At 33.3% G+C, this 14,391-nt stretch overlaps 1 protein-coding gene across 1 annotated transcript; it reads right to left on the bottom strand.

Annotated features, from left to right (window-relative positions):
* Positions 1 to 2,611: 2,611 nt before the first annotated feature.
* LOC100267379 (magnesium transporter MRS2-1) lies at positions 2,612 to 12,268 on the bottom strand. The gene is made up of 6 exons (XM_002263356.5): positions 11,993 to 12,268; positions 9,650 to 10,259; positions 4,155 to 4,283; positions 3,731 to 4,066; positions 3,583 to 3,630; positions 2,612 to 2,995 (listed from the first exon to the last, which is right to left on the bottom strand). The coding sequence occupies exons 2-6, from the start codon at positions 10,238 to 10,240 to the stop codon at positions 2,765 to 2,767; spliced, it is 1,335 nt and encodes a 444-aa protein (XP_002263392.1). The 5' UTR covers positions 10,241 to 10,259; positions 11,993 to 12,268; the 3' UTR covers positions 2,612 to 2,764.
* Positions 12,269 to 14,391: the final 2,123 nt, after the last annotated feature.

Genomic DNA, 14,391 nt, shown 5'->3' with positions numbered 1-14,391 from the left:
CTGTGAGCAACTTGGGTTGTGCTTTCTCTTCATCTCCCCATTTTGCTAATCATTCTGCAGGTCATTTGGCAAAACTAGGGGCCAAGTTTCTTTTCTTAGGGATCTTTTACCCCCTTAAGAAGAGTAGAGTTTCTCTAACTTGTACTACATGTTCATGTTCTATTTTCGAGATGTATGGTTGTCTTATTATTTTCAACAAGTTCATTCTCCCTATTCTTTTGATCAGCTTTTGTACATTTTGGAAGAATTTCCTATCCCTTTTTTGTACTTAAAAATTCATACTAGTTTTTCCTTGTATATATACAATTTCATTGGTTAATTTGCCTTCTGCCAAAATAATGCATTATATTTCTCTCCCTGTTTGCATATGGCCAATGTGAGTAGGTTGGATGCATGTACGAAGGGCAAGGGTGCCGTAGTTTCTCATTTAGGAGCAGTTACCTTTAGTTTGAGTCTCGAGATGCCAATTTGATTTTAGAGAATTTTACTATAGCAATCACCAACGTTGACATTATTTCTTTCCTAACCATTTTTTACTAGAGATGACCGGCCCACTGGCTTTACCAAATGGCTGACAGTGCGTGTAAAGGGTGAGGTAAAGGGGGTCGTTATTCCAAAATCAAGACTCCTTTATTTTTAGTCTCCTTTCTTCCCTACTGCATATAAATTATTTTACTTTCTGATCCACCTTTTTCCTCTTCTCATAACTTAAATATCTTTTTGGAAACGTCCATCATCATCGGTTTTTTCTTTAAATTTCAATTTTTTTTTTCAGGAAGAGCCCCATGAATTTGTCATAACTTTCAGTAGAATGCACAACATCCTTCTCTTTGAGAACTAGGTACCATGTTTGGATAACACCATGGCAATATACATTCGCACAATAGTTTCATTTCAGATTCCTCTTCTGTACATCCATTCTCTTGTAGCTGTATGATGTTCCCACATACAATCGATGCCTTTCTTTCTTCTCTTTCTCCCATCATTTTTAAGATAAGAGAAGAAAGAAACTCCAGATGCAAAACCTAAAATATATAAAAGAAAGGCCCACATGCAAATCACCGAGTCTTTGAACCATTTCAAACTCATCTAAATCTGGTTGTCCTCTGATATGGGGGGTAGCAATCAGTATGGTTCAGATGAGAAATGAAATGCATTCCAATTCTTGTTTACTGGGGGGTAAACAATAAGAAAATTTTTTTTTTTTTGTTTATTTATTTTTCAGTTTTTGGATTGACTGGTTCTCAAATATAAATAGTGAGGCCTGAAAGATGTGATACGGTTCTAGTGTTGTAGAACACCAACAGCTCTATTTTGAGTGTTTTACTCTATATAATTGTGTGCTTCTGCATTTTACTTACAACTGTTGGTTTGCCTGTCTGGTAGTTTTCATATACAGAATTGTGCTACTTTAGTTCCTACCTGAATCTAATAAATTTTTTTTCTCCTTGTGAAGGAACAAAGCAAGATTCTCATCAAGATTACATGGACAGAGCTGAAAAAGCAAGGAGGGCAAGGCTTTCTACAAGTTCATCATCTGATAAAAATGATATTTGAAAGCTTGTCATGAGGGGCATAATTTCTTCAAGAGACTATTGTGATGGTTAGAAGATATATTGGCCCGTCTCTTTTTAAGAACTTGCACAACAGACTGGCTTCTCATGATCCACAAATAAATTTATACAAGCACATTTGCAGATAAGCTTCTGTTTCTTGTGTTGTTTTTTGAGTTGTATTACTGAAATGTTTTCTGAGAGGTACTCAAAAATGGTTTGGGGAGTAGAAATTGCTTGAAATTTTCCTATATGGGAATTTGATTTGACAAGTTGGCAGATCATTTTTTATCATGGCTGATATTATTATTAATCAGATGATCCAAATTATTGGTGGTGATTTTTTCTCATTTTTGGGGCTTTATTGCTGGGAATTTTGCTTTTGTGATGCCTATGGGCAGTTATGACACTTGCAGGAGATAATGAGCCTGTTGACAGAGAAAGGCCTCTGGCTGCTGGCACAAGTTCTATTCCATGTTTGGAAGGTGAGGAAAACAAAAACAAAAACAAAAAAATATAAGCAAGACTTTGCCCTCGTTATGGCAAAGTAGATCAAAATGAACCAAAAATGGGATAGGTTGTTTTAGGTGTCCTTTGCTGAGAGAGTTTTAGTGCTACCTCCTACCTCTGCATGATGAGTGAGCTCAGCAACTTTGATTTATCAATACCCTCATCTCCACCTGGGTTAGGTCTTTGGTCTTTTTGATTTTGTTACTTGAAAGCTGAAGCTGAACCTCAACCATCACCATTAAACATCTTCCAAAAGAAGCAACATTCTTTTAATTATTTGAACTTATTTTATCCTCTTTTAAAATCTTCCATACAAGGAACCATCAACAACTCAGAAATATGGACTCTTTGAATGAGATGATTTAACACTCTCTATCCCTCTCTTAGGGCTTCTTCTGATAATTACTTACAAATTCCTTTCAGTGTTCCTGAATCCCATACAGGCCAGGATATAAAGGGAAAAAGAGAAAGGCATATCCAGGAAGTCCTGCCTGTGTGAATTAGGAGCAACTTTTCATGTAATAATTTAACAATGAAGATCTAAATTCTTACCAGAAAGAATTGCTCTGAGAGTGCCATCTTTTGATTTTCAATTATTGGTTTGATCTACAAAAGTACAAGAACAACAATGATGATGATGATGATGATGGTAATACTAAATATATTCTTTCCCTTTTCCTAACTGCAATTTCACTATCCATCTACAGCGGCATGAGTCTTCTGTATTTGAAAAACCACACAAATGAACAGAATATAATGATTCCACATATTCCTGTGATTATAAGAACCCACTTGAATGCACCCGGGTCATCGAACATTGGTATTTCAAAATTCATACCAAATATGCCTGCTACAACCCCAAAGATGGCAACAACAAAAGTTGCTGTTGTGAGTAGTAGCTCAAATTGGATCAGCTGGTTTCGGACATTATCCTGTGAGCAAAATAACAAATACGTCTAATGTCTCTCTAAAAGATCAAACAATATGAAAATCATGACCATGGCTGTTCCAATGTGATAAAATGGACACTCACCACAGAAAAAAAGTCATTCTAGGGTTCTTCGTCTGTGAAATGAAATTTCCATTGCCATTTAGGAAAGGATAACAAGACTCATACCCTAATTTGGTGTTTTTCATGCACATTATCAACTCGTGTGTACTTCAATTAGATTCACCCAACATATAAAGGACACATGTTTTGTCAAGTTTTAGAACAGTGCTTTAGGCTATGTTTGGTTCTCAGAAAATTTGTAGGAAAAGGCGAGAGAAAAAAAATATAGAAGAAAAATATAAGGAAAGAAGAAGTGAAGGAATTATGCAACTTCAAACTCATTTATTTTACTGTTTTATATAAAATAATTTGAAATTGCACAAGTTTTTAAATAATTTTAATTATCTTTACTTTTTTAAATAATTTTCATAGTAAAATCAAATATGAGAAATCATTTTTAATAGCAATTTTTTTTCTTTTCTTAATACTTTCTCGGAACCAAACATATAAGAAAGAAACAACACGTACCAGCTGAATGTTAATGAAATCTTCTGTGTCATCAATGTATTCCTTCAGCTGAAACGACATGAAGAAACTAACTAATAAATTTTCTCCACCCCACCTGAAGTATATTAAAAGACAAGGGTCTACAAATGTAAAGAAAGATGCAGGATACCGAAGTTAGCTTGTTGAGGGTGCTATCAATGACAACAAAATATGCTTCCAACAACATCTCCAACTCTTCTATACTCTCTGTTGCACTCTCTGAACTCTTCATACTTTCATGCCGGCTCCTTGTGACGCTTAAGCTTTTTTCAAGCCTCCGTGTCTCAGGAGGTGAAGAAACAGGAGAAACTGGAGCAGAAACAGAGAGTGCACCATCAATTGATCTGTATCCCATCAAAGACTGCTCACCATAGAATGATGATTCCATCCGCCTTTTCTTCTCGGTGAGATACATTTCAGCCATGTCTCCATCATCATCCATTAATTGCTCTATCTCATCCCTAACCTATACCAATAAAATCCAGAAAGAAATTTGATTTTGGCAACCATTTACTTTGATGACACAAAGAAGATGAAATGTGGAGATGTATTACCTTTTGAACTCTTCGAGTCAAAGCAACAAGTCTGCTTTTCAATCGACGTGCACGTTCCAAGTTTAAGGTACTGATCTTTGATGTAAGTTCATCCAGCAGAGGATATGCTTCAATTTCTAATTCAGCTGCCTGATTGATTAGGATAATTGCCTAGATCAGATGACTTACAAGGTTTGGTAGTTCAACTTTGCTAAGATAATCTAAGTTTTGACAAGTGGGAGCATGACCAAACGAGCTATTGTATCAACATATAAATAAAGAACACTAGCAGCTCAATTGAACCAATTCTTGGTATAGCTTTTCTCCTATTTTCCATCTAATAAATAAGTAGGATAAGATACATGCAGCAAGAAGTATCCAACAGGAACACATGCTTTACAAAGACAAGTTAAATGCAGGATCTGTAAAGAGATTAATGTATACATGATATAATTCCTTTTGTGAATGAAATGAGACTGGTCTAATTCCAGTTGTCAAAAGCAATTGAGAAACATCGTGTTAGTCCAAGAAATACTTCTGTGACTAAATATTTTAACAACATTGTGAATTTGTAACTGCAACAGAATGTGGAACTCCATTATTAGTTTTTTTGGACCTTGGAAAAATAAAGGAAATAAAAGGGAGCAGCATCAAGTCCAGTCACCAAAAGCACATGACAGAAACATTACGATGAAATGCATGATCAGCAATGATATTGATGTGCAAGCAGAAGTGAATTGTTCATCCAACGAAATGAAATGATTTTAAAAAAAAATCACTCTAATTTCAATTGACAAAAACAGTCACGAAGCTTAATATTCTGTTAAAAAGATCTTCACCAAGTATTTCAACAACAGGTTTTTACATTGTTGGTTCTTTTGGCTCCTTCCACATATAATCCAATTATAGAAATTTCCCTTTAAAAGGGAGAAACAGATGTCTAATCATCAGAAAGATAAAGCCCCCAGTTCAATGAAGTTGAGTGGACAAGGAGACAAGCAGTAGCCAAAACAGTCCATTTAAGTGCTAACTTACTATTTTCATTTTTTACATGATTTTATCTTCTCAAGCAATTTTCTTTCACCTGGCCACCTTTTATGTATATTCATCTTCTGGTGTGTGGCAGTTCCATGCATCCAGTTTCTATTTTCTATTATAATTTGTCTCCTGCCTAAATATTCTGCACTTCATATAAAAACTGTCAAATGCAAGAACATGATACTATCTCAAAGTTGGAGAACATATGCCTGTCCAGCTAGTAACATCAAATATGAAGCTATCAGCCTATCACTAGCTAACACAGGAATGAAAATGCCTCTATTTATAATATAGAATTCAAAGAGATGTCATAATTAAACTCCTGAAAAGTATATGTGAAGTAACCTGTAATATTAACTACCACCAACCCCACAACCTCAAACTCTGTTAGGACTTCAATATAAAGGAAGAAAATATTGTTGGAAAAGATGGCCTTGCCATCTATTGCAAGGCAATGAATAACACCAGTAAGGACACTAAATGAAAATTGCAAGAAATGCATTCAAAAGACACCAACATCACCAATCCATGATGGACATTAGGGAAATCCAGTAATCAAGAAATAAGACCTAAAATAATGTTTTGAAGGCAAGTAATGGTAGGATGGTTCAAACGAGTAATAGCAGGTTGAGGACTGAACAAGAGAAGCAGACAATTACAATGTTGCATTCGATGCAACAACTTCCTCACTTTCTTGTCATAGCCAAGCAATTTAGAGCTTGTCCACCAAGTTGGAGATTATGTAGCATAGCAAAGAAGGTACAACATGAATGTGTATTCAAAGTGTCACCTTTTTCTCAATGGAAAAAATCCTAGGAGAAAAACGTCTTGTTCTCTTGGCAAATCCTGGACCTGACTTCCAAAACACTTCACTCCCTCTCATTTTATCATAGTGAGAGCACCAAATTTGCATTTTTTTTCCTATGTACGCCTGTAACCCAATCTCTGTATCTAGCATAGAACCAACACAGGTAAGCAACATATCTCTCAGACCCATTAGGATGGCAACCTTGACTAGTAATTTCATGGCTAGATAGCAATTCCCAAAGAGCATATATCATTGCAGAGTCCTCACAAAGTTCTTGGTTACCCTTTATTAGAACTTGTCAGTAAATTTTTGGAAACTCTAGTGAGACCTTTCTGAAACACTTTATGCTTTGGGAAAAATGTTTAGGGCACTTGGAAACTCAAGAAAGAAATGTTGTTATAATCCTTCTTGTCATGTTTCCCAAAGCTTTTTCCTGTCATGATTCATAGCATCATTCCCAAATATTTTCTTTTAATCTATATAAAACTTTTCCAGCAGTCAGCAGTCATATTCATTATAACTTAATTATATCTTCTATACAAGTTTCTCTCATTTGATTCCTCCCTCCTTTTTTCTTTTTTTTGTTGGTTTGAGGGTGGGGGGTGGTTATAAGAAACTATTATTATATTAGATAAAATTAAGCTTGATTTCAAATCATTTCATTGACTTAAACTCCCTGTATGGTTTTTGGACCTCAATTCCCATGCCCGCCTTCCATCTGGTTCTGGATTACTATTTGATGGATTAGAATTGGTTAGGTCTTTTTCTTACCTCTTCTAAATCTTATGTCTGAGAACTTGTTTAGGAAGGTACAACTCACAGAAACTTTGGATCAAGTAGCTGTCTCAATCTAGAACCATCTCCTGCAAAAACCTCATACTGCAACTTCAAAAATAAATCATATTTATTCAACAAATAAAAGGAACCTTGACATAAGAGCTCTTTGATAATCAGCCTATTAATTTCCAAGGGTGGTTTCAGTGTTCTGTGTGCTCAAGTTACAGCAGTGTGCTAAGATCCCACTTAGCATTTACTGAAGGTTCAACGAATATCTCCACATGTTTTCAGTAAATTTCCACAACTATTTTCTTGCAAACCAGGTGCAGTTAGCAAAGCATCAACTTATGTGGATCTTGAAGAATCATTTAAAAAAAAAAATTACTAATTAATTAATTAACTAAAAACAACCATTTCATATTGAAATAATAAATACAAAGAAGGATGGCAAATCATTCTGACAAGTACAAAAGCCTCTATACAAAGCCTGATAAAAAAAGGAAAACAGGTGTGTACTAGTCCGAAAATGGAAACTCTATCTACACAATTCAAATTGGATAGGACAACACTCACTAGAACTCACAGGGATAAAAAAAGTCTCCCACAAAAGAACATGATCAACAGATTCTCCACTGCACATAACATAACACTCTGAGCTAAAAGTTTTTGTTAGACCTTCTTGTTTGGAGAAAATCATTGATATTGACCTACTGATTTGCCACAAGCTATTCAAAGGCCTTTAATTTTGGTGAGAATTTGGATTTCCAAAATGAAGTTTACATAAACAAAGGAACAAAGTAGGTGGAAGAAGATATAGCATTAAAGAAGGAACTAACTAAGACATTTTTATTTTTATTTTTATTTTATGGATATTGAAAACCTTATGTATCATCAGTAATTGGGTTTTCTTGTGAATCTGAGTAAAAAGGCATATGAGCTATCTCAGTGAAGGTTCATACACAGACACTAACTTCTGCTGTTTTCTTTAGAATTTTGGAATTGTGCTCATGAATAAAGGTTAAGTGGTTCTTTGATTTGCCAAGTGCATTCCAAACACTTCAATAAGTCAAAGCACCAAAGCAAAGCCTTGCTTAATTTAAGATGGCAGTGAGAAGCCTTCAGTCAAACAAGCACTTTTGGCACTTAAAAACTGAAAAGACCTAAACTAAGACTTATTATCCCCCTCATAGAGATAACCACAAAAATAGGAATCTGTGGTTATCTATCATAGCACCCCATGGGAACCAGATCATTGAAAGTTGAAACCTCTTGAAAAGCATTCTTTTCTTTTTGGTAGCCTCTTTACAAAAGAAAACAAAAGAACACAGCCAAAAACAAATAACACTAAAAAGACACATTCCTACTCTGGCTTTTAAGTGCCACCACTTGCAGTTCATAATTCAAATAATTGGAAGTTAAGATGTTTAACATAAATAATGACAGGTGGAGGCAGATCCCATTATGTGCCTAGATCAGCTAAGTGGGAAAGAAGACAAAAGGTGCTTCAATATCAATCCAATTCTGGGGTCATTTTTACCTCCCATGACAGGTTGGTTCAAGTAGGATCTAACCATTTTGCATGGTTGCCTATGAAAAAGTTGTCATAGGCATAGGCATGTAGCTTAGTTAATTCTGTAAACTGAAGATACAGCAACCAAGACTAAAGAAGCCAAACTATGATGACTAAAGAAATGAAACCCTCTTCCACTCTTCCTTTCTGTCCCTGGCAAGCCTTTCTTGTCATCATGGTTTGCAAATTAAGATTTAAACTTTAGCTAGTTAGCTATCCATTGGCTAGGTTCATGAATTAAGGTCAATAAACAAAACAACCTACAATTGACCAGGTATAGTGGGGCTCAAATTGGGTTGACAAAGAACAAACTTGGCTTACACATGTGGCCCCCACATTAATAAATGTACATAACCATTTTTCAAGGCAATGCATATTGCTATGAATAAACTGCTTAAAACCAACAAAAGAGACATTTAGATGACTAAATGTAGATACCACGGTATTCCTTCCTTTTTTTTCTTTTTTTTCTTTTTTTCTGATAGGTAAATTTTGTCCCCATTGGGACTTGAACTTGAAACCTCCCATAAACCCTCCCCAACCCTTTACCACATGTGTCAAGATATTCCTTGTTAAAGACCATTCACCAATCACTGCCCATGAGATTTAGAATAGAGCAATAGTAACATCTTTTATGTGAATCCTAAAGCACCATGCCACCGTATATACCTTCTAATTATGTACAAAAACATTTTTCAAAGCTAAGGAAATGCAAAGAAAAGTATGGATTCAGGTCATGAAAAAAGCCACATTAGTCTTTGGTTTAACAGGAAACAAAAATAAATAAATAAAGCAAGCATGGCCCTAGATAGTTTAAAATGTTGAGATATAAGAGTGTACCGAGAAAAACCTAACTAATGCACACAGATAAACATTTACCAATACAAAGTCATGGTTTTGCACCTTTCTTACTCCATAAAATCCCATGATTGTTGACACTTGCTAAGCAACAAAATTTCAACTCGGCAACAGTGTTTAAGACCATACCCTTACATCGATACTTGAGCTTTGGGTTCTAAACTTACATAAATTTCAATTAGTTGGTTCTATGTCTGTACATGACTGACGTGTAAACTGAAGCTAATACATAAAAATCTTGAAGGTGGGTATTATGCATCAAAAAGGTATACCATAAAAATTCCACAATCACAATTGGTTTGCCTCAAGTGAGGTGAAATTATCCTGGTTAAGTCGACAGCACTGATTTTAGTAGGCTGTCAATACACACATGGAGCACCATCCCCCACCCGACCCACACTTCCACCACCACCAACACACACACACAGAATTAAGTCCTAGAATTTGGTGAATTCATGCACATACCTGAGCATCAAGAAATGTGCAAGCTGCCTCCAAGGCAACTTCAAGAGCCCTGAACTCAAAAGGTAAGTAATCAGGTGATGTGTTCACGAACCCATTGTCAAAATTGCTACATCCTCTCCTTCGGTTCAAGTCAGCATCTTCCATTTGCCAACCCTCACCCATTGCAGGTGCTGTCAATCGCCGTTGTAACTCCACCACATACTGCAATACATAGCTATCAAGGGAGTTCAAGAGCAGAACCTCATCAGCTGTGATAATACATCGAATCTGCTCTAGATTTACAACAATAGCCTTCTCTCTACCAAGAATTGTTGAGGGGTAAACAAACAGTGGATCTAGTAGGCGAAGATCACGAGCAGGAAGATCACAGCGGCGCATAACAGTGAACTTGTCAACCTCAATAATCTGGGAATTTCCCGATGCATCGACACGTATCCATGATCGAACACCTTGGCCACGCTTCTTCAGTCCTAGAAAATCCATGCCTTGAAAAGGCTGACGCCCAGAGGCAGTTGGTCGATATGACGCTTCTCTAAGATTCACAGCTGATGCAGGTTTTGGTGGCAGCAGGCGTTCTTTGAGATCCGCCATTAATGAAAATCTTTCAAGGCTGAGACAGGTACAAGACATGAATAAACCCACTCCTAATAGTAAAAATAATAATAATTGTAACAACGATAACAACTACTACTATTATTGTCTTTTATTATTATTACATGAATGAATTCTTAAGTAATCATGAGATAGAAAACTATATCAGGAAGGCACTTACTACCACTAAATAATGGTAATAATATCAGAGTAACCAAGATATAATTATGCCAATAATTCATTGGTCTATTCTTTTACAAAGATGGACCAACCATTGATTGGTAAGCATACAATCCTATGGTAAAAAGTGATTTCAACTAAACCCAATACTAACAGCACAAAAAAAAACAACAAAAACCCAAAATAATAATAAAAATAATATGTATACATACATACTTACATACATACATACATACATACATATATATATATATATATATATATATATATATATAAGAAGAAAAAGAAAAAGACAAAAATAAGATAAATACAAAAAGAAACAGTACATCCTACTTATGAAGAAAAAGAACTATGCTTAGAAGATGGCAGGAAATTTTGCATACAAAGTGACAAAGGCAAAACAAAACTATTATTAAGAGAGAAAAAAATAAAAATAAATCTAACTTGCCTATATCACCAACCCATCTTGTTGTGTATGGGTTTTAAACATGGAATGACATTCCACCTGCCAACTGAAATGGTAATTTCTAGTTTGGGATTGACTATTTCATGTTTTCTTATTATGTTTTATCAAACCAGGGCAGTTCCCAAAGCTACTTTTTTTAAGGTTCCATAATATTTCCCACGATCATTTTGGACCAGAACTATAATCAAACAGATATTAGTGTCCCCTAAAGAAGTGATAAGAATGGATTGCCACATCTATTGAACAAGCTACAAGATCAACCAAAATAAACAATTCAAGACACATACAAAAACAATATGAGAAAGGTCCAAGACAAATTGAGATTAACATTAACCACAATTAACATGTAAATGATGGACAGCAATATTAAAAAAATTAAACTTCAAAGAAAAAAAAAAAGAGCAATCAACAGAGAAATGAGATCAAGATGGAAAAAAGAAAGTGAAAAGAAAATCTATGGTCCTCTATCAAGAATGCACAAATTTATTTACTAAGGATGTTCCACAAAATTTTCATCTGACATTGCCCTCGAAGTGCAAATCTCAATGATCATTCCAATTCAACAAATATGGTGAAAAGATAGACGGTTTGGAGACCTTTGCTCAGTTAATAACACAAAAATCCATATATCACAACTATTCAGGCCGGGCATTCAGGAAATTCTGCATTTATTTAGATTCCGTTTGGTACCCAAGGAAATGTAGGAACATGAAATTAAAAAGAAAAATCAGAATCTTAAACCAAAAAATTTCATCACTGAGAACGGTAGAAAAACTGACTCAATTGGACCGAATACAACTATTATGCTTTGTTGAGTTGTTCTCAATTCTCATAAACAAAAATAACAAAATCGCCTAAAACTCAAAGTTCTACTTTCCCTTATTTTACAAATTTCCGTATCTCGTTTTCTAAGAAAACAAACCACTCAGCAGAGTTGATTGCCATTTTTCCCCCTCAATTAAAACCTCCAATTTTCCTTTTCCACCATTTTCTAAGAAACCAAACAGAAAAAAAAAATATATATATATATATATATATATATATATATATATATATATATATATATATATATATATATATATATATATATATATATACAAGATTACCTCCAATGACGTCGTTGATCGTTTCAGAAACCTAGGGTTCTGATCGCAAACTGAATCAGGAGCCTTGATCGTCCAGCGCAGGATGAAATCGACCCACTGAAGAATTCTGAAACCCTAGATTGAAAAACAGAGAGATGACAGGTGGGAAGCAGGGAGCATTTCAGGGTGCTGTTGGGGAGAAGCGAGTATTCCCGTACAAACGACGTCGTTTAAGGCCTGAGAGGAACCGACCAAAGCAAAGAGAAAGAAATTTGAATGGGTAGAAGTCAGTTTGAGTTTGAGGAGTTTCAGGATCCGCTCCAGTAAGTTTTCTCCCCACGTGCCTTCGTTATCCAATCACGTGACGCCACGTCATCCTGAGAAAGTGAATATGTGTGTAAATTATTTACCCACTTGTGGCTTGTCCTAGTTTTGAAAGCCTGGCATGGAATTCATGTCGTACGGAATTATTAGTAAAATCATGAATTTTAGCTGTATTTCTACTTTGTTAACAAAATATGATTTAAAAAATAAATATTTTTTTAAACTTAAAAAAATAAAATCTAAATAATGCCTAAAGCCCTCCATTTAAGAGTGATTATATTCCAACACCACTTTTTAAAGTATTTTTTTAATTTTATCAAAAAAAAAATTTGACAAAGGATTTTCTCTAAAAATATTTTAAGAAAATTACATATCAAGTGTTTATCCGTGTATACTACAAGTGATTTTTAAAATTTTTAAAAATATTTCCTAAATTTTATCAAACTAATCATTCATTTATCAAGTATTTCTACAAAAAAAAAATACCAAACACCTAATTTTTCTTTAAAAATATATATATATTTTAAGTTAAAAATGTTTTTTAGAATCATTATCAAACAGTTCTAAAAGTGCTTCAAAATCACCATCAAACTAACTCTAAATATTATGGCATTATATATAGTATCATTTTTAATTGTCTACTTACACAACTAAGAGTCCGTTTGGTAGTGATTTTAAGAAACGTTTTTAATATTTCTAATACTTGAAAATTTTTATCATTCAAATATTAAAAATACTAGAAACGCTTTCTAGAATCACTCTCAAATGCATTCTAAGAGTCTATTTGATAATAATTTTAGAAAGCGTTTTTAGCCTAAAAAATATTTTTGAAAAGAAATAATTTCTGGTGTTAAAAAGATCACTTGTAGTATTTTCTAGAAAAACACTTGATAAATGATTTTCTAAAAATCGCTTTTAAAGAAAATACTTTCATTAAAAATACTTTAAGTAACGACACTGTCAAACGCACTTTAAATATTACAGTTTATTAACAATTAATCACCTACTGTAATCATAATAAAATGATGATAAAATTATCTATGCTTAAATTTTAAAAAATTTATAACCCTTTTATTGATGTGTATTAAAAAATGGAACTTACTAGAGAAAATAGAAGATGTCTTATGAGTTATGATTCAATTATGATCATAAATTGTAAAATGATGAGTTTATTTGAACAAGCGAGGAGGCTTGTATTAAATCAATTATTGGCATTTGAATTGGATGAAATCCAAATTATCAAGTAATATTATCATCTCAAATTGACAACATCCCATTTTATCACGTGGGTTTTAATCCTCTTTTAAAAATTCAAATATATGAATATTTTAAAAAATTATCACTTTAAATTTTGATTTCCATGTCATTAAAATTGACCATTGAGATTGATTTCAAATATTTAAATATTCAAATATTTAAATATTCAAATATTTAAATTCTTATTTGGAGGTAATTGGAAATGGATAGTTGAGACTCATTTTCAAATATTTGAATATTTTAAAAAATAATTATTTTTAAATTCTCATTTGGAGGTCATTAAAAATTGATGATTGAGGGCTAGATATTTTTTTAAAAAAAAAAATTATTTTTACAAATATTCTTTAAATTTTAATTTTAATAATATATAGATGATTTGTTTATGATGTTATGTGAACATCATTTCAACCAAAATTGAAATGTCAATTTGATCATGACTAAATAAACAATGGCTCCATCATTTTTCTCAAGTAACTATTTATGCTATAGTTAAATGTTGATCATTATAATCATTGTCAAGTCCCCATGTATTTTCATTAAGACAATTGTTAAAATTAATTTGATGATAAAAATAAGGACTTAATTATCTTAAAAAAAGACAAAAGTAATGAGGTTTTATTGGGATTTAAATAATAAAAAATGAGAGACTTCTTTTTTATGTTTTTTTAGTTAAGGGAAAAAAATACATCTTATTTAAATGAGTTTAATTATTGAACATTACTTTTATAACCTTCTCTTAATTATTAAAAAAATGGATAAATTTTTATATATAATTTATCCAAATGCTTTTTTTTTTACATTTAGATATAATTTAAAATTGACATTACTTAAAAAAATAA

Source organism: Vitis vinifera, chromosome 9 (assembly GCF_030704535.1).
Source record: "Vitis vinifera cultivar Pinot Noir 40024 chromosome 9, ASM3070453v1".
Lineage (NCBI taxonomy): Eukaryota > Viridiplantae > Streptophyta > Magnoliopsida > Vitales > Vitaceae > Vitis > Vitis vinifera.
The sequence above is the reverse complement of the archived record's forward strand: the minus strand, read 5'-3'. Positions and strand labels throughout refer to the sequence as shown.